This window comes from Ambystoma mexicanum, chromosome 5q (genome assembly GCF_040938575.1).
Source record: "Ambystoma mexicanum isolate Mex_15411 chromosome 5q, UKY_AmexF1_1, whole genome shotgun sequence".
In the NCBI taxonomy this organism is placed as follows: domain Eukaryota; kingdom Metazoa; phylum Chordata; class Amphibia; order Caudata; family Ambystomatidae; genus Ambystoma; species Ambystoma mexicanum.
The window spans coordinates 1,201,067,083-1,201,088,390 of record NC_090933.1 but is presented as its reverse complement, the minus strand read 5'-3'; the positions used below and the strand labels follow the sequence as shown (position 1 = coordinate 1,201,088,390).

The following is a 21,308-nucleotide window of genomic DNA, read 5'->3' as shown; positions in this document are numbered from 1 at the left end:
AAGCGGCAGAAAGTCGAGTAGCGGAAGTAAGAACAGGATTAGGGGGGCAAAGGAAAGCTAGGAGAGACAACAGAGGAGGAGGCTGAAGAGACGGGAGCACACAAGGAGGGAGATGAGGTCACGAGTGAGAGAAGAGTGCAGGTGGGAGAGTGAAGAAAGAAGATTGCACCGCAGGAGGATAGGATGGAGAGGTGGAAGGTTGAGGATGAATTGGCTACGTGGCAGAACATGGCGGAGGTGAGAGATTAGTGAGGAGGGAATGGGAAGAAGAAAGCAGAGGAGGAAAGAGGGTAAGAGGAGAGGAAAGCATAGAGGAGAATGAGCAATGCCCGCAAAACCTTGATGCTGTGTCGATTCATTAAGTGGTGGAAAGATGCCAGCCTACGACTACAGACCTGGAAGCCAGTGAGATTGGCCTGCAAAGCAAAAGGGAGGAAAGAAGCGCATTAATCCCAGGGTCCAATGACAGAGAAAGAGTCTGGCACTTGACCACCTGGGGAAGAGAGGCATAGACTGAAGTCGACGGTCATAGGGGAAGCTGGCCCCATCACTCTTATTCCAGAACCCCACCCATTGGGCTCAGGGTGACCCAATCTCTTGACCGTTCTGTCACGCCCAAGCAAATGAGTGAACCTGCACTTTAGCTGTGAATTGTTTTGGACCCCTCAGCTAAAACAGCACCTAGTTAGGACTAATCTCATACCTCAAACATCCTCACCTGAGATTAACATAGAGCTGGCTGCCTGAAGCCCACATTGAAACATTAGCTTGGAGGCTACTTTTTCAGCAGCCCAGGATGTCGAATCATTTGCACCTTGCATATACTTCTGCTTAGCGACATAACAACATAACAAATAGTGCACGCACTTTAAGGCACGCTCACCTTTCTAGGACTCCTACAATGAGTAGAATAACACAGTGTCATACACTTCAAGGATTTATTTGTAGTATATTCCTAGGCACACACAGTTTTGGAATGCAATGGCCAATGATGTGGCTGCACAGATTACAGTGTCAGGGGTGGCATGCATGACATGCATTTAATGTATAAAATAAAATATGTGTACATATGTTCAAAATAGTATTTTATTGAAAAGTATTGAACCGCGATTGTGCCACTTTGTAATTAGCAGCCATTTTGTGTTTCCTTTAGGGGTCTACTCCTCTGCACCTTGCAGCACAAAATGGCCATACTCCTGTGGTCGGACTCCTTCTGAGCAAATCAACTTCTCAGTTGCACCTGAAGGACAAAAGGGGCCGGACCTGCCTTCACCTGGCTGCAGCCAATGGCCACATTGATATGATGAGAGCTCTTCTGGGGCAAGGAGCTGAGATCAATGTTATTGATAAGGTGTGTAAAATGCATTGATTGATTGTCAATCATTCAATGATTTAAGCTTAAAAGGGAAGTCTGTCATGTCCCTTCATGGTTAAACATGATGAAGTACCTAGCTGATGGACCTCACCTGGGGTGCTCATTTCTTTGTAGCTTAAGCAAGTGGATAGTGGTATCCCATACCCGCAGCCAGAGTGTATACCTGTGAACTCAACAGGGCTCCTCTATGTTTTTCCTTAGCCCAAGGAGGCTCAAAGAGCAGTTGAAATGTGCTATTGTATTGTCCTGGGACATGTATCAGGACCCAGTTCCCATTCAGGAACTAATCACTATTTAAGAGCTTATAGAAGTTAAAAAAACAAAACACAAACACACTCAGCTTATAAAAGATTTACCAATGTTGAACAAACACAACAATATTGAAGTTACAGAGAAAGGGGCTCTCCTCAATTTAATATGAATGGAGTTCTCTGTAAACCCTATGGGAGGTCTGGTCTCAGGACACCCTGTTGCCAATGGGGAAGATAACATTTTCTGTGATGTTTTGGGGTCTCGCGTGTGGCACCCAATGTTTTGATGTATGACCTAAGGGCAACGCCATCCTACTTTATTAGGGTGTATACTCGTCTTTATGGCACTTAAGAGTTTTAGTCATACATGCTATGGATAACCCATGCAAACAACCAAAATCTTATTTAAGGTGTTAAATTGAAAAAAAATCTATGGTTTGGCCAACCCAGTGGACCATTGTTCCGATAAAAGGCACACCTTCTCCAGATAATAAAATTGTATTTATTTTATTTATTTATTGTTGGTTTGTATGCTGACAGCTGCAATGTGATGACTGCTTTGTGGCACCATCAAAAGGGATGAAGAGGGCTATACAAAGACATCTGAGGGGTAGAAATAAAACATATTTTGTAGATATTGGGCATTGGCACGAGTGTAAGTGCAGGAAGGAGGGAACACAGAAGAATCATAATAAGGTAGACAGTTGTTGATCAGTAAGGGTGCGATATACAAACGTAAGCACATGTCTAATGGGAGTGATTTCGAGGAGCCCAGTGCCTTACATGTGTTGCATAGAAGGGGATTATAACAATCAGCTGCGGCCGGCCTTATGATGTCATAGAAGCCCATCAGTTCATTTAAAGGAATCAGCAGTCAGTAGGTTAGACCAGTCTGGAGGGGTTTTCTCAATGTGATGTGGTTTTCCTCCTTCCTGATGTTTATACTTAAAAGAGAAGCACCGCTATAGCTGCTGGACAGCACGCTAAGGCTCTTTATTTCTGAAGGCTGACACAGACATCCTCCTGGCTGTGGTCCATCTCAGTTCCCTTGATGTAGAGGTTGAGGTGGTGTTAGAGAGAATTCTCATGAATGTGCTAATTCCCTTCACCCTAGAGACCCCCACCAACTTTGCTAGACTTGATTTTTTTTACCTGGAAAGAGTGTGAGCCTTTTTTCCCACTCTTTCATGTATTTTGATGTGTGTTTTACATTTGTGTTCCTTTACTTTGAAGTTTTAAGATACGCCATAGGCATCTTTTCATGTGTGTTACACAGCACCCTCAGTGCAGTGACACAGGGATGTCTTTCTAGGCTTCACAAAGGTTTAAATACCTTCTCTGGTATAAACTACTGTTTCCCAGAGAATGTAAAGTGAAATTGACTTTACTAGTCTTTCCAAATTCTTAGACCCAGCACACCCCATCTTACAATGGAGTGCTGGAGGGGTTACATAGTATCCCCTATGTCTAAATACTCATGTAGCAGTCAAATGCTACCCTTTCCTCTTGAAAAGGCTGTTGGCAGTGGTTTTACAACGAACTACCAGGATTTTCCCCGACCGCGAACACCGGTAGCTAAAAATCACGGGAGCCATGTTTTTCAAGATGGTGCCTTAAGCCCCTATCTTTAAACGGGTCCTGGTCTTCTTTTTTAGCTGTTTCTTTCTGGAAAGGTCCTGTCTCTGCGCGCCAAACCAGGTTTGGTCCCTTTGTTCGTGTGCCTTTGGCGGGCTTCAGGACTGAAGACCGCCTCGGACGTCTGAGTGTCTGGGGTGGGCAGGAAGTGAGAGAGGTGCCGGAAACTCCCTGTGCTTAGTCTCCTAGGAGATCCAAATGCACTCTAGCGTGATTGGCTGGCTGACTGTCCAGCAAGGAGTGACAGCTAAACTGGAATGAATGGGAAAAAACTGTTTAAAAGGCAAGGGATGGAAAGCAGAGTCGACCACTGGAACGAAAGAACCGAAGGCGAGCTGGAAGAGGACGGCTGCTGCAACTCCTGGACCGTTGGTTTGCCCGGTGAAGCCCTGCTGCAGGTCCGAATTGCCAAACTCCATTGTACAGAGAAGATCCTTCCAGGACGGCTTCTTCCTTTGAGTTGGTATAAGATACCTGGATACCATTCTCAAGGCTGGTTAGGATTAACCAGGATTAACCAGGGAGAGGGACACCAGTTTGTGTTCTTGAATCTACAGCTACTGGAACTGAAGTGACTCAATTTTGTTTGCTTTCTTCGACGATCCCGTGCAGTGCACGAATCCCCTGACATCCTCCTTCTTGTTCCCACGACTGAGGCTCAGGAAAAGCGAGATCTGCAGGACCTGCCAGGAGCCTCGACTTCAGCAGCATTTGTTTCTTCATACAAAAGGTACTGTGCCAACCCGATTGAGAGAACGCCACTCTCGCGGTGAAAGTTTATGAAACTTTCCCAATCTACAGGCATAATCAGCTTGTGTCCCATCGTATGATCCTTTTTCACCTAACCCACTTCTAAAAACTGTCGCAAAGACTTAACCGTTTGATACCAGAACGGCTCTTCCCTATCCAGAACCCTAGCCTATTGTCTTTGGCCTGGCCTATTGACTTGAATTGAACTCCTCTGGAGAACTGGAACTATTTGCACTGCCTAGAAAGTATATGTGATCTATTCTACTTACTTTTGTCCTTAATGATCACTGCTAAGTAATTGAACTGCCATGTTGCTCCTATTTCAGGGGAGCTCAAACTGCCTCAAAAGCTTACAGTTTCGTATTGAAGTGTATTTGTTTATATTACTAATTTGCCTTCTAGTGAAATGTTTTCTAAATTATTGTGTAATACATTACTAAGTGTTTTTACCAAGAAACCTTGAATATAAGTGTTTACCTAAACCACTGTGATTAAAAGTCCTCTGTGTAACTACTTGTACTGCTCACATTCCCTCTTGAGATAAGCCTGGCTGCTCAGCTCGCTACCAAAAACTGTGTGGTGCAGACTTATACGAAAGGTTGGTTTGGCTTACACCTGTAGTCCTAATTGTATGTAGTGGTCCCAGATGGTATGGCCTGCAATTCTGCCTAACAGCTGGGAGGTGCTGTCCCTCCTCCAATGTCATATGTATCACACATAGAGATTACAAGAATAGTCTTTCTTTCAAGGGAAGCCAGTGCAGAGCCTTGAGAGCTGTGGTGAGGTGGTCTCTGTGTTTCATCCTCAAGAGAATTCCAGCTGCTTTATGCCAAAGGAGGTGCAAGAGGTGGATTAGGTGCTTTAGAACAGCCAAATACATGCTCTTACAGTAATTCTAGCTTGACAATGCCATGGCTTTGCACACTGTGTATGTTAATAAACGGGTGGCTATTTCTAAGTTTCTGCAGGTGGGAGTGGCAGGTACCATGAAACAGTTGAACATGCCATGGAAAAATAGTTAACCTTGCGGGAAATCATATGTGAAGGTAATGGGCAGCAAGGGATCAGATCTGGCTGTGGTAATTCTCTCCTGTAACAAGACAGGGATCCATTTGAGGCCAGTGCCTGAGACAGAATGACATCTGTGAGGGGGAATATTCTGAGCCTTTTTGATTTTATTAATAAAATGATGCAGGTAGATCTGTCTCTCAATTCTGAAAAAAAACATAATTCAAAGATGTAATTCTGCTGTGCATGTCCTCTGTAACCTCCCAGCAACTGGCACAACGGAATAATTGACCTAGAAACATTTGACCTAAAACATTTGATCGAATTTTGTGGACTTTTTTTTCTGTCAAATTTTGTTAAATATATATATGGGCGTGGGTAAGGGTATAGATTAGGTTGAGGGCAAGTGGGGGAGCTGCAGGGGTTCTCCCCCCACATTTTAGACCGAAATAAAAGGTGAAATAAATTCGATCAAATGTGATTAGACCAAATGTTTTAGGTCAAATAGACACAAACCACTGGCAACATCTCAGTACAAAGTTACAGATGCATTCAGGCCAAAAGACTAATGGAGTACACATCTCCAGCTGGCACCACCAGCCTTTAACCATTGGCAATTATGATCCTAAATTTAAAAATATAATTGTGGATTCCTAGAATCTGCTGGCAGATGAATATCTAAATATACACCATGTCTAATTATGACACAGTGACCTGTGAGAATTCCCACTTATACTGGCCAAACCCATGTGGTGTCATTTTATTGTCAGCCTGGTTTCTAGTGACCTTCAGGGCCTCCTGTGCGTTCACTGCTTGGGACTGAGTTATACCTAAAGCAGACCATGTGGGCTCTGCCTCAGGATAAACCTTTTTCTTCCCTGTGTAAGGCTTTCCCGGAAGACAGGAAGTGGAGTGGTCCAGTGCTTGAAAGGACCGTCTTTTAGGCCAGAGAAAATCACACTACAGTCGTAATTAACTGAAACCTGTTGATGTGGGTAGGCAAAAAAAATACGTGGAGTTAGAGTAGCCCAGATAGAAGCACCAGCCTGCAGACGGATGGCCTCTTATGCCCCTGCCCCTACCGACTCACACAAAGACCCAATCTTCAGCCATTGTGTTGCTGACGCAGCCTTTGCTCCAGCCATTTTTGTGACGATCAATCAAAGGCGCGCACACACACACACAAACACACACACACACACTCTCTCTCTCTCTCTCTCTCTCTCTATCTCTCACTTATTCACGAATCAAAGATAAACATTAATAGGTTGCACTAATAGGGCATTCATTGAAGGTACCAATGTAGAGCTAACACCCATCAGGAAGAAATAGAAGACAACAGAGGCACGGATACTCATGAGGCATAGATCCTAGGCACAACATAATCAGCTGCAGAAAGTCATGTTTACTCGCACCGAAGACCTGAGGTGTTCTAAGCATCACATATAGTAAATTGAGCTGAACTGGTAGATGTGCTAGTTGCACAGAGACAGTATGGTAGGAGTGGCAAAAGGGGTGGATGCTGTGTTCTATCTCCCCTGTATGCTGCTAAATCAGGTATATGTAATTCTTTATTAAAAATAAGTCTCACAAAGGACCCATGTCTCAGGGATAGATTAGGGAAACCATGTCAACATGCATGCATGTTTGAAGAGATAGAGAAATGATCCTTTGTGGCATCACTTAAAAGCACTGGCTTCGGGTGAGCAAGTACCCTATGACAGTCCTCTTCCTCTGCACAAAGCTGGGGCTTGCTGGGGTGGTTTAGAGGATCCTCATATATCACATATGGGACTAGGATCATGGCGGAGGTGGTGGCACCTGGCTCCTGTCACCACCCCATCTAGTACCCCAGGAGAAAGGCAGGGACCTCATTGCATATTATACGATGAGAATAATGGCATCATTGTGTACAGCAAACATGAGTTTGTGCTTACAGTCACAATACTTCCATCATTTGGCAAAGCCATAATGGGTGGGGGGGGGGGGTTCTTACAATAGCACTATTGACCAAAGCCACAGTATAACAGTATGTTCTTACAGTGACAATACTGTTATTAATGGGCAAAGGCAACATGAGTGTGTTTCTACAGTTGCAATACTGGCATTATTATGTAGAACACTCATGGGTGTGCTCCTACAGTGAGGGTAGTGGCATTATTGCACAAAGCCTACACAAGAATATTCCTACAGTGGCAATATGTGCATTATGCCAGCACCGATGTGCTTTTACAGTGGAAATACTGGTACTATGATCTACAGCCATGACAAGTGTGTTCTTAATGTGGAAATACTAGCAGGTTTTGGCACAGCCAAAATGATAGAAGGAGTAATGGCTTATCCTGAATGGGTGGAGATGAGCTCTAATTCCGATTATGTACTGGCTGACACTGTACCTTAGAATGAGATGTGCAGTCCCTACACTAATAATGTCAAGGGGCCTGACCACTGACTTATTGCGCTAGTGCAAGTAAAAACTGTGTGACTTACTTTAGAACCAGACACAGGCGATTAAACAGCAGAATGGCGCACAAATCCCCATTTTTCGGCGCAAATAATTCCATGAATCAGCCCCACAATGAATCAGCCCACAATGAATCAGCCCCACAATGTTTTCTGCCCTGCTATTGCACATATACCAAAATCCACCTAATGAAAAAAAAAGAATTACATTTTTTTATTATAGCTTTAGTTTTTACAAAAAACAACACATTTCATCTCAATTTCACTACTAGTAAGTACAGTTTATAAGAAACTCTCCATAGCTATTCCACTCCCCATCACGTCAAGCAACTTCCATTCTCCACGAGAATTGCGTCCATAAAATTAATGAATACATTGCAAGCACATTTTGTCAATTTACTAGAAAGAGCCACCATTCATCCATGTTTTCGTTTGCAGGGGCATATTTCTGCAGATGTGTGGATAGATGCGATGTTATTTTCCCACATTTACAACTAAATGTTTTACTGAGTCGACAGCATTTTCACAGTGTCTGCATTGAATGTTTAGCATTTTCTCGTTGTGTTTCAAAACCCTTATTTTGTTGGTATTATAAAGGTTTAATCGTAATCGTATGAACTGGTCTCTGTGGTACCGGGATGGAAATGTTGTCAAATTTGTCAAATATATCCGGATCACATCTAGTCCATACGAAATGTGGCCGGTATCCAATGTAGTCACCATTTAGTTACGTCTTTCGATGTTTATTATCCAATTCCATGCCCTCAGTTTTTTCTTTGCTATTTGAGGTGTTGCTAGTACTGCCTCTGTTGCGACATCAGCTTCATTAAAAATATTTAGCAATTTATGCTCCCAGCTTGCTGTCAATTCTGGCACCTTTTAATTTTGTTCTGTTTTTAGGATGGTGTCAAAGTTATTGTTAGTCGCATTTTTCGCCATGCCATGACCGATTTCCACAGTGCTGGTCCATACAGTGATTAGATTCCTAGCTCAACACGGATTGCAGTCCTTGATACACTTTTCGGCAGTCTCAGCACCTTCCGCCAAAAGTGCCCCTCAAATTGTGACCATATCTTTGCATTGATGTTCCAGCCTGCCTCACTTCTAAAGGCTATCGAAGGCACCACTTTTCGTAAGTAGAACGATCGTATTGGAATTAATGAAAATTTCCCATAAGCAGCATGTAATTTGGCACCTTGTGGTGCGAACATCCGCATTCGTGAGGACAGATCCTGGATCCAGAGAATCGAGGTGTTCAATAGCACTCCCAAATAACATATACTGGATGTCTCTTCCAGCTGTTTACCACCCACTAACCACTTAAAAGTCGTATCTCGTTTCTGGGTCCTCGGGCCAAATGACATAATTTTGGATTTCTCCACGTTAATTATTTCTAAATAACCATAGAGCGCATTCAAGAGTCTCTGAAGCCCAATTTGGGTTGAGTCGAGTACAATATCATCTGCATAGATGATATAGCTAAGGTTGTGACCATTTATTCGTGGTGGAAAACATCTCGTTGGTTTCAGTGCGTTTGGCAAGTCTGCAATGAACAATTTGAACAATAAGGCTGCCACCGGACAGCCTTGCTTCACTCCTTTCTTTGTTAGTATTTCATCTGTTAAATCACCTTGATCATTGAAATGGACTCGAATTGAGGTGTTAGAGTATAGAGCTATTAGTGGGAACAACAACTCTTTTGGGCAAGCCCATTTCTGTAATTTTTCCCATGGTAGGTGTCTATTTATGCAGTCGAAAGCTTGTTTTAAGTCTATGAAGGCGAGGAATAATTTTTCCCTCCCTTCAAGGCCTCCAACTTTAATATATTCAGGGGAAGCAAATTGAGTTCCACCCCAACTACTTTTGTGAATCCCGTTTGACGGCTGTCCACAATCCCAGCATTTGTTGCCCATTTAGTTAACTTTTCTTGCAAGAAAGTTGCAAAGATCTTTCCTATGGTGTCAAGGAGGGCAAACGGTCGTTAGTTTGTTGGATTGGCACGATTGCCCTTCTTGAACATGGGGACCACTACCGCACCTCTCCATGAATCAGGCAGGCTTTGTGTTTTACATATTCTATCATACAATGATTGTGTGAAGGGAATCCATTGAGCCTTGTTCGACTTTAGCATTATATTTTATACGCAGTCAGGGCCAGCCGCTCTTGAGTTTTTAAATTTTTGTATCGCACTTGCGATATCGTCATATGTTTCCACCACGTTCCAACTTACATTCCTTGAGTTATTTGATTTTTTCAATAGCGACACATCTGTTCCGCTTGCGTCGAAAACCTTGGAGAAATGACATATCCAGTCCGTTGGATTTACTCCATTTGATAATAAACATATATGTTTTATCTGTTTATTATCTGCCATATTTGTCGACTATCATTTTTGGCAATTCGGTGTAGCATATTTTCTGCACTTTCTTGATCGCGGAGCACTTCAAAGAATTTCTTCCAGTTCCGATATTGCTGATGTCTCTTTTTAATTTTCAGTGCCTGATTTGATTGGGTAATTTTTTTTTATCAAGTTCACATCCTTCTTCAAGGCTTTTTTTGCTTCATTCAGCAGCTTACTAAATTAATACTTATGTTCTTCATTGCAGCGTTTGCCATTTGCTTGCTTTACTTTGAATTGCAGCAACAGTAGAGCATAATTAGCATCTGATTGTAAAACTCTGTTTGTGAACATATTTGAAGTCAATGGGCCTCATTACGACCCTGGAGCTAATGGGTTAACAGCGTCGTAAAAGGCTGTGGCGCCGTTAACCCATTAGCGCCTAATTACAAGGTCCCTTTGCGGGACCCGACCTTACGGCTGGTTTTACCAGCCGTTAAAGTAGGGACCCGCAAAGGGACCTTGGTGCTATTTGCGGCACCGTACTTACCGCCTTCCCCATCCCCATTGAGCCCTATGGGGCAAAAATGGGAATGGGGAAGGGCCATGGAGGAAGGGGGAATTACCGCCCCGCCAACCTTGTAATGGGGTGGTAATTCCCCCTTTCTCCATGGCGGAGTCGGTAATTTACCGGCATGGACCATGGTGCTAACAGCACCATGGTCTTCCGCCAGGGTCGTAATGAGGCCCAATGTTTTTATTTCTTTTGCTTGAATCCGAAGTCTATTTACATAATAGTCACTTTTTCCAGATATCTTAATGGGACTTTGCCAAAGTTCCACTGCCAGGTTACAACTAGTGGATCATGGTCACTTTTCATTATTTCGATCGTTTTTAGATTTTCTATTTTATTTCTTCAATTACTAGATGCCCAGATTTAATCTAGAGTTTTCTTAGATGTCCCTCGATGCCAGGTGTCAGCAGCTGGTATATCACCGTGAGTACAGCCATTTAGCATTTCAGTCTCTGCTAAATAACTCGCTTTCCCACCATTGATCTTTACCTTCTCGCGACACTGGTTGCGACACTGGTTGGTTCTTTAAATCTTTGTTTAAAAGTTCTTTATTTTCATCAAACCAGGAGTTATTAAGATCGCCACAATAAGTATTCCAAAGTTGTTAAACTTTTAATCAACCTAATTGAAAAACTAATAGAAGCCCCTATACCATCTGAGCTCTGCAAAACCATGCCACACTTGCCTCTTCTTGGCGCTGCATGCCCTTTACCATTGCCAATGCTCTTTAGAGTCCTTTTCCGGCTGGGCTAACCTCTTCTCAGGATCGCTCCATCGTTTGGGGCATTTAGGGAGAAAGGGTGCACAGTCCACAAGAATCCATGAGGCCATCTTTTTTAGATGCTTTGCACATGTTTTCTTGTGGGCTTGGCTGGAGGTGGGACATGTCAAGGGATTTTCCTACGTGCTTCCGTTTTCTGTACAGAGAGAAAGTGAGCAAAGGTCAGATACGGTATATTTTAACAAATCTCTTTGTGTGTCTGATTGAGCATTGTGTGAATGTGTGTCTGTGAATGTAAGCGTGTGGATGTCTATTTGAGTGTATGTGTGCAGGTGTGTCTATTTATTTGTAGGGGTGAAGTGACCATAATGGAGGTACCGTTGAGTACTCGGAGGGAGGTTTGGATGATGCCAGCAATGTGATTTTTCAATGGCAATCCTGGCTGGCATATATTGCAAAACATCTGCAAGTAATTTGTTACAGAAAATACTGGCAATATTTAGTAGAATCAATGAGAGTGTGTTCTTACAGTGTTAATACTGGCATTATTATAAACACAGCCATCATGAAAGTGTTCATACAGCGGCAATAGTGGTATTATTGGGCACAGCCATTATGAGTAGGCTTTAGCAGTGGCAATAGCATCATGTCTGCACAAAGCCAACATGAGGGTGTACTTAAAGTGGAAATACTGGCATTATTGGGCAGAGTCATCTTGAGTGTCCTCCTAAGGTGGCAATATTGGTATTATTGGACAAAGTCAACATGAGTATGTTCTTTTTGTGACAATATTGACATTATTCAGCAAAGCCAACATGAGTGCATTCTTATAGTGATAACAATGGCATAGGAATATAAACTCCATAAAAGTTTCTTTTTACAGTGACAAAATATTGACATGTAATGTGAGCACATCGATCATGAAGTATGTTTCACGGTGATTGAAAAGTTTATTTCGAGAATTCAAAACATACCCGTAAAAACAGCTGCATAAACAACATCATTTAAATTCAAAAAAATAAAATACATGCAACAATAAGACCATAAAAACATAATGAATACAAAAAAGGAAACATTTCAGGCAAATTTCAATAACATTTTCCCCACAGATAATGCATTCTTTGAAAATAACATAGCCCAGCCCAAACAAACTGAATCCGCCCATAGCAGATAACACAGAGCAGGCTCAAAATAACAAAAACCATGGCCCTGCAAGAGAGGTTTCAGGGTGCGCTCTCTAATGGGCGTAAAGGCTGGACAACACAGTAAAAAAGTGTGCCAAGTCTCCTTTTGGCACATCACAAAAGATACACGATTGGTTCTCATTCCCATTAGACCAAGTCGTTACCACAGCTCTCTGAATACAGTTAAAACGTGCCCTGGTAATAACGATACGCTGCAAAGAATTCTGTGCCCACCGCAAATACATCTGGAGACCTGGGCCCACAATAATCATGTGCTTCCTATTAGCAGGCCTCATTATCTCCGATGACTCCCTTTAATCCAGGATATACTGTTGTACCTTGCCTTTCACTGACTTTAAAAACTTGGTAGGAATAACATCTGTCATATAGAAATATTGAGCTGCATCCATGCCCACCAAAGTAGCTTTAACATGCCTGAGCCAGGGAATCTTCAAATAGTGGTCCGTGGGCACCAGATATAGAAGTAGCTCATGAGTCAAAACAGCATTGCTGTTCCCACAAACTCTGAGCCAATGAAATATATGCTGGGCTGCAATAAGATCACTACGAAACCTGTAGCCCAGTTCCTGGTGCACCGCAAAGTTTGGATCCAATATTCTTTTTAAAAAGCTGTTCTCTACCATCCGGATGGGCTCAATGATTTCACTAAAACCTGCTATATCCGTTTAGAAGACTAGTTGTTCAAGGAACTACAGATTGAAGTGTCAAGCTGCAGCATTGAAGAGTTGCAAGGATACATTTGGTGTCTTTGCAGACTGACAAAGGGGATCCATACCAGGAGAGAACATCCACTGATGTCAAAGTTATTTTGTTAGGTGATTACAGAATTCTTCCTTATTACTAATTTATTGACAGTGCCCAAGATCCCATGGTATCACGGTACTAGTACAGTTACAAAGTACATGACGTACGAGTATAAGTCACAGTATGGTGCAAAGCTTCAGCAGCTGGTGAAGTTCAAGTAGGATAAAGTGTCTTAGTCATATTTGTTCAAGAGCCAGGTCTTTAGGAGCTTTTTGAATGTAGGGTATGAGGGCTCATTTCTGATAGGTGGAGGAAGCAAGTTCCAAAGGGTGGGGCGGTGACCACAAAACTGGCGTTGCCAGCACGTTTTTTGTTGAATCTAAGGATTTGTAGGGTCAGGGAAGAGGAGGATCATAGGTGATGGGTAAATGTTTTCTTGTGTAGTTGAGGGTGAGGTATGGCTGGGGCTGTTTTGTGTGGGCAGTGATGGGCAATGGTGAGGACCTTTAAGTCGATGCATGATCTAATGGGTAGCCAGTGAGCATCTTTCCTGGCTTGTGTAATATGTTTCATTCATTTGAGACCCCAATCTGCTCTGAGGGCGTTGTTTTGTAGCAGATGGAGTTTTGTGAGATTTTTTCCTGTTGTACCTGAGAATAGGGCGATACAAAAGCAAATTGGTTTGGTGTATTGCAGCAAGATTATAGAAACTCAAAACCAAACAGTTGAGTTAAAAGTAGATTTTTTTAGTTGTCAATCTACAGTCTTTGGGTACTGGATCTGCAAATGTTTCTCCCTTAAGCAGGCTTTATCAAGGCATTACCCACTCAAAAACAAAGTTATGCACAGGAGAGCCTGTTGTATAAATTATAGTTGGTTTAACATCAATCTATTCTTTATAAATTGTTACTTCAAAATGTATAATGGTGGTAGCCATTTAGGTGGTGTAGTTATTTTCCATCATTGGGCCTCATTACGACTGTGCTGGTCCGGAAACAACGGTGCTGGTAAGTCTTCCGGCCAGTGTGCCGGACTGGCACAGTACGACTCTGCGGGCGGGTGCCGTCCCACACGCCAAGGTCAGACCTGGCGAGCAGAATGGCACCCGCCCGCGGAGTTTCACAGAAGCACCGGCACCATAATTAACGCTGCACCGGTGCTTCCGTGTTCCCCATTCCCATTGAGTGCTCTGGGACTCAATGGGAAAGGGGAATTCCACAATTACCGGCGCCTGACTTCCCGGCCACCGGACTCAGAATACCCTGGTGGCACCGGGAAGTCAGGCGCCGATAATTGATAACGGGTCCGGCGGTAAACTGCTGGTTTTACCGGCATGGTTACCGCCAGATCCGTAATGAAGCTCAGTGTCCTAATACATCCATTCTTATTAGTAATGTTTGTTTGTTTTATTTGTAACGCGCACCATCAGGCCAGGAGGCATCAGGGCGCAACTTATGCAGAGTTGCATACAGAGCATATAAACATACATAATTTTAAGCACGAGGCAAATATACATACATAATAATCAGCGAGTGTAGCAATATACATAATTTACAAGGCAAATATTTTACATGAGACATAGGGCCTCATTACACGTTAGGCGGTAAGGGTTTACCGGTACCGGTAAGAGCACTGGTACCGGTAAATCCTTAGCGCCTTACTACGAGTTCCCTTTGCAGGACCCGACCTTAACGGCTGGTTTTACCAGCCGTTAAAGTAGGGTGCCGCAAAGGGACCTTGGTGCTAATTACGGTACTGCAATTTGCGGTACCGTAATTAGCGCCTTCCCCATTCACACTGAGCCCTATGAGGGCAAAAATGGGAATGGGGAAGTGCCGTGGTGAATGGGGAATTACCGCCCCCGCTCACCTTGGAGTAGGGCGGTAATTCCACCATCCACCAAGGCGGACACAGTAAAATACCGGTGGCAACGATGGCGCTAATAGCACCATGGTTACCGCCTACCGTGTAATGAGGCCCATAGAGACAAAGTGTACAGCAGGCGAGATGGGTGGGCCGATGCTAGTAGGGCTGTGGTGTGCAGAGCATGTTTCAATGCTGATTGAAGAGCCATGATTTCGTTTTGGACTTGAATGCGTTAAAAGAATCTTCAGATCTGATGTTGATAGGGAGGGCATTCCATAGCTTGGAGGCAAGGACAGGGAAGCTTGTGCCCCCCGCTTTTTGAAGTTTGAACCTAGGGATCGATAAACAGTAGGTCTGGATGGTTCTTTGAGGTCGAGTAGATGCATGGCGGGATAGCCGACTGCAGAGGTACGGGGGCCTTGTTGGCCAAGCATTTGTGCGTAAGGGCAAGTGATTTCAGTGAAATTCTCTGCTTGATGGGTAGCCACTGTAGATTGGTTCTGGATTCAGAGTTGTGATGGTTTCGAGGGATGTTTAAGGCAGCTCTGATAGCGTTGTTTTGGGTGATTTGTAATTTATTCAGGTTCTCTTGGCTAGTTCCTAAGTAGAGGGCGCTACCATAGTCAATTTTAGACAAGATGAGGGTTCTGGCTAGTGTGACGCTGTTTGGAGTGGTCAGAAATGGCCTGCAAGCTGCGATGAGTTTGCAGGTGTATGCAGAGGCTGATCTGACTGCATTTGTTTGTCGGGATAAGGATAGAGTGGCGTCAAGGTAAAAGCCTAAGGTTTTTGTGCCTTTCGTGACTTGGATGGTATTGCCGTCAATGATAAACGACTGGTAGGACGGCTCAAGTTTGCTGAGGCATTGCGTAGTGCCCAGGATGAGGAGCTCCATCTTGCCGTCATTAAGGCATAGCTGGTGTTGGGCCATCCAGGCTTGGATGACCAGGTAGACGTCGTTCAGGGCCTTGGTGTCAACTAAGTAGTCTCCAGTAATGGGAATGAGTATTTGGGTGTCGTCTGCGTAGTTGGTGTAGGAGACACCCAGATAGTCAAGTACATCAAAGAGAGGTTTAGTAAAGACATTATAGAGTGTAGGTGACACGCAAGAACCCTGAGGGACGCCACAGAGAATAGGGGAGGGGTCTGGAGCTGCGGACTGAGAAAAGACCCGCATAGATCTATTACTCAGAAATGATTTGATCCAGGCCGTGGCTGACAGAGAGAAGTGGGCAGCAGAGTGGAGGTGCCTGCATAAGATTTGGTGATTGACCAGGTCGAATGCCGCAGAGAGGTCGAGGAGAAGTAACATGGCTAGTTTGCCCTTGTCCTTCATGACTTCTATTTGTGTTTTGAGATCTATTAGGGCCGTCTCAGTCCTGTGTCTGGGACGGAATCCAGATTGCCTAAGGCCTAGAAGATTATTGGATTCCAAGTAATCTTGGATCTGCAGGTATGCTGCACGGTCTAAGATTTTGAGCAGGAATGGGACGGTGGTTATGGGTCTGAAGTTAGTGGGTATGCTTGGGTCTAAGGAAGGTTTTTTAAAGCAATGGGATTACCCATGCGTCCTTATGGTTGTCAGGGACAATACCTGTTTTAAAGGAGCAGTTGATAAAGGACGTAATGAATGGGGCAAAATCGTGGGCAGATTCCTTCACGATGGGAGCGGGGCATGGATCGCCTTGGCAATTGGAAGGTTTGATTCTCAGGATGATGTTTTGTACCTCAACAATAGTGAGCGGTGAGAAGGCAAAAGGTTTAAAGTTGGGCGAGTCAAGAGAGCGAGCCCATGCAGGGGTGGTAGGGCAATTGTCCAGTTTCAGACTATCTTGTTTGTCTTTAATTTTGGAATGTAGCATAGAGATTTTACTGTAAGGCTGACTGAATGTTGGCGCACGATTTACTATCTTTAATGCAGGTGTCAGGGGGTTTGGCTGGAGTTTCAAGTTGTTTTAGGATCTTAAAGAGTTCCTTTGTGTTTGAGTCAGCTGGCAGGATACGGTTTTAAGGGAGTCTTTTTTGGCAGCGATAATGGCTTCTTTGTAGGTGAGCGATGCAAGGAAGAGGCCGTCTTTATGCACATCAGAAGGGTGACTTTTCCAACGATTTTCAGCACAGCGTTTAGCTTTGAGGAGCACTCTTAACTGTGGTGTGAACCAGGAGTTAAGGTGTGCATGTGGTTTAGTTTTCCTGAGTTTGATGGGGGCGATAGAGTCAATAGCCGTGAGCATACTACGGTTGTAGATGTCTGCTAGAGCGGTGGGATCATTACAGGAGTCAGTGGCAGCTTTGAGAGATGGTAGTAGCAGAGGGAGGAGTTTCTCCTTGGTTATGTCCCTTTTATTTCTAGTTGGGAGGGCTGGAGCTATCAGAGTCGGGACACGGGGGGTGGCTTCAATATTAAAGGTGATGATGTGGTGGTCGGACCATAGGCAGGCGGTATTGGCAAGGACATTAATATTGCAGTTGGAGCCGGCTAACCAGTGCAGGGTCCTGCCTTTAGTATGAGTAGGTTCTTGAATGTGCAGGGTGAAACCAAAGTTGGTTAGAACATTCTCCAGGTCCAGTGCAATGGGATCTTTTGGGTCACCAAGTCCCAGATTAAAGTCGCCCAGGATGATCATTTGAGTTAGTTTAAGTATTGTCAAGGAGGAGGGTGGATATTTCACCAACGTAGGATGGTTCAGGGCCTGGGGGCCTGTAGATAAGGTGGAGGGTGGCTGTTTGATTGGGCGTTAGTGATAGTTTAGCTGATAGTAATTCAGCTGACTCAAGTTTGGAGTTGGTCAACACTCTTAGATCAAGAGTGTTTTTATGGATGATGGCCACGCCACCACCTCTGGCTTGGGGAGAGGTGCGGTCACATTGCGTGATACCGTAGACATCTGGTAAGGCAAGGGACAGTGAGGGGCCAGATGCGTCATGTAGCCAAGTTTCAGATATGGCAATAAAGTCCAGATCAGAGGATGTGATGAGGTCTGCAATGTCTAGTGCGTGCGCTGGAAGAGATCTGGCGTTGATAAGGGGCGTTCTTGATGAGAGGCGGTTTAGCCTCTGTAGTAGAGGATTTACTAATAGTGGTTGGAGAGGGTGAGCATGGTGGTGTGTGTTGTGTTCGCTTGGAGATATTACTGAGGGTAGGTTGTATGCGGAATCTGTTGCCTAATCTCTTGTTTCTGAGAGATAAGAGGCAAGGTTGATTCGGAGTAGGTTTCCTAGCGAAGTGTGCCAACCAGAGTGCCGGGTCATTGAGATATAGGTTGGTGTAGTTGTTGTTGTGGTGTAGGCCTGTGGTGGTGGTCGCAGGGCCCATTGTAGGGATCACACTAGACAGGGCCAGGTGGAAAGGGCTTTGGTGAATCAGGGTGTCAAATGGCTGATTGATTAACGGCCGTGGGGGAAGTGTGAGTATCTGAGTGGCAATGGCTGCCTGGAAGGGCAGAATGTGGTATAGTATAAGGAGGGCCCTAAAGAGCATGATGGTAGTGCATGACACCTAGGTGCATGATAAGTCACACCGGGTGGCAAAGGAGGTAGTGGGAGCACACTGACGCTTAATAAGATTGAAGCTCAGGCAGGTCAGACTAGAGTGGTGCAGCACAGCACCGTATGCTACAGTTAGAAGTCTAAGGGTAGGGCTGAGGCTGAACAAACGTTATGGCGAACCTAGTTGTTAGTGGTAGGCAAGTTAATGTGTACATATGCAAAAACAGCTAGGGAACAGTATGAGCACATCGCACTTTGGGACTGGCACTGTAGTCTAGGTGAGCAGGCAAAGAGACTATTCAGACTATGTTATGGCAGTGCCCAATGCTGTGAGCAGGGTACATCGTGTTCACATACAGGATACTTAACGTGCAGAAGCCACTAAATAGTATTCCAGACTAATAACATAGAGGGTTTACATGCTAGCGTGAGTAGTATATTGGCAGGCATATGTAGTTATAGGGCCTCAGACAACAAACAGACACACTCTCACAGTACCTTCAAGCATCAGGTGCAGGTGTTAGGAAGCGTTGGGAGCACTGAGCACAATGTCAAGGTGTGTTGCAATTTAGTACATTTGTATACATTTATACAACTGTTATGTGCAATCAAGAAAACATTTTGCAGTTTAGGCAGTTGCCTGTGATATCAGCGCATCGAGGCAATATTTTGTTTCACCTTGTTCATGAATATTAGTTCAATTAGGAATATGTTGCTCATGCAGACATCATGGTAATATATTAGTAGATATTTAAGTCATTTTGACAGGGTTCCTCAAAGTAGCAATTTCATAAGTAAAAAAACCTGAGGCTTAAACAATAAGGGTGTCTAGTTCCAATTGAATAATGTCCATCCGCATTGTTGGTATTAGAAACCTAAGTGCCTACTATGCATCAGTGCATGGTGAATTATGTATGTGCCTAGTAAAAGGATGGGTGCGTGACAATTAGAAAATTCAGAAAAAGTCACTTTATAGAAACAATGGGCCTCATTACGACCCTGGAGGTAACCATGCCGCTTTTTGCGGCATGGCTAACCCCATTCCGGGTACCGGGTTCCCTGAATGGGGAAATACCGGGCCATTCTGACCTTGGAGGGCCCAGTATTTCCCCATTCAGGGAACCCGGACCCGGTACATCCCCATCTAGGGCTCAATGGGAATGGGGAGGATGCAAACAACGGGCCCGTGAATGACAGGCCCGTTGTTTGCATCCTGGTCGGCTCGCGGGACCCCCGAGGAACCTCGTAATGAGGCGGGAGGGGGTTAATGGGGCCGGCAGCTCTACCGGCCCCCTTTAACCCTCTACCGCCTTCCTCGTAATGAGGCCCAATTGATATTTACCTAAGTATTCCATGTCTATAAGCTCTACTGTGAGGATTTATCTGCGTGGTCAAAATTTACATTTTAATTTGAATGCCTGGTGCATATATCAGGTGGTGATGCAAAAGTCATATATTTGAGTCATGCATACTTAATAGAAATAGATACAACATATTTATTGCAGATTTCTCACTTACCTTTTAAACACTAGAATGGTTAATCCTTGACTAGAGTCCATGTACAAGTGGACAATCCTCCCCTTCAGAGTCTCACTTCCCTCTACTGCCAGAACCCTGAATCACTGACCACGTCCAAAACATGTGTATCATATTAGCTCTGTCTTGGGCCCTTCCTGTCTTCTGCGCCCAGAAATGACAAGGTTAGGTGTCATGTAGGCCCTACGATGCACATATAGCTCGGTCAGTTTCAACCTTGCATTTCTCAAATCTTTATTGGGGTATGTCAATGCCCGAGTCCACTCTGCTTCTCTGAATTCTCTACCTATATCTAATTCCCATTTACTCCTCCCTTTGGGTACATCTGCCGATATGACTTCGAACAGTCCCTGATACATCCTGGACACCACTGTATTCAGTTCTTTAAAGAAATGACCTGGGTATAAGGTATGGAACATTTAGGAAGTGGTATAATAATCATGGAAGTACCATCATTTTCAGCAGGGCAATCCTTCCCATCACCGAGTGGGGCAGTATTTCCCAAAACGTAATTGAGTTCACCAGCCCTTTCTTGCCCTCTGCGTATTTCCCTGATGTGGCACTACTGTATCATGATATATATTGATTCCTAAATATTTGAACGTGTTCATTTACCACTGTAACCCTAGATTCGGGAGTTATGAGGCCTCCACTCCCACCCATCGTAACAACGGAAATATGCATGATTTTTCTCTGCTGACACTCCTGCAAAGTTATCCAACCTGTCCAGGTAAGATTCCAAATTATCCTCCGGGCTCCGTAAGTACAAGAACATATAGTATGTGTACAGTGAGACAACATGGTGCACTCCATCTACCAGGAAACCTGTGTTTCTAAACTCATTCTGCAAAAATACTGCTAGTGACTATAAGGCCAATATATAACATGTGGGACCAAGGGCATGACTGATTGGTTCCTCTCCAGGTGGGAAACCGCTCTGATAGATGCCTGCCTGTGCATACTCTCGCCATTGGGCTAAAGTAAAGCATCCAAAACCATTTAATAAATCCATCCCCATAATGAAACTTCTCAAGGAGGCGAACAACCACTCCCACTTAACCGAATCAAAGGCTTTAATTGCATCTAACATGACTACCGCGCACCCATCCTCCCATACTCGCGTTTGATTTATGATTGCGTGCAGTCTGATAAGGTTCTCTGATGTCACCCTCCCAGGGACATACTGTGTTTGATCCAGCTGGATCAACTGCCCTATCACCTTTCTAAGTCTGGTCACCAAGACCACCATTAGTTTTTTTTTGTCCTGATTAATCAGGGATATCGGGCCATATGACCCACAATATTTCCCCTCTTTTCCCGGCTTTAATATTGGAATTATAATGCACTCTTCCA

The 21,308-nt window shown here is 44.1% G+C and overlaps 1 protein-coding gene across 3 annotated transcripts in view; it reads left to right on the top strand.

Moving 5' to 3' along the window:
• The window catches only part of LOC138497955 (serine/threonine-protein phosphatase 6 regulatory ankyrin repeat subunit B-like), a 759,106-nt gene that overhangs the window by 704,788 nt on the left and 33,010 nt on the right, over positions 1-21,308 (top strand). For all 3 annotated transcript variants that reach the window (XM_069621713.1, XM_069621714.1, XM_069621712.1), the window contains exon 24: positions 1,154-1,351. In XM_069621713.1, the coding sequence (XP_069477814.1) occupies positions 1,154-1,351 (198 nt within the window). The remainder of the gene's footprint in view (positions 1-1,153; positions 1,352-21,308) is intronic.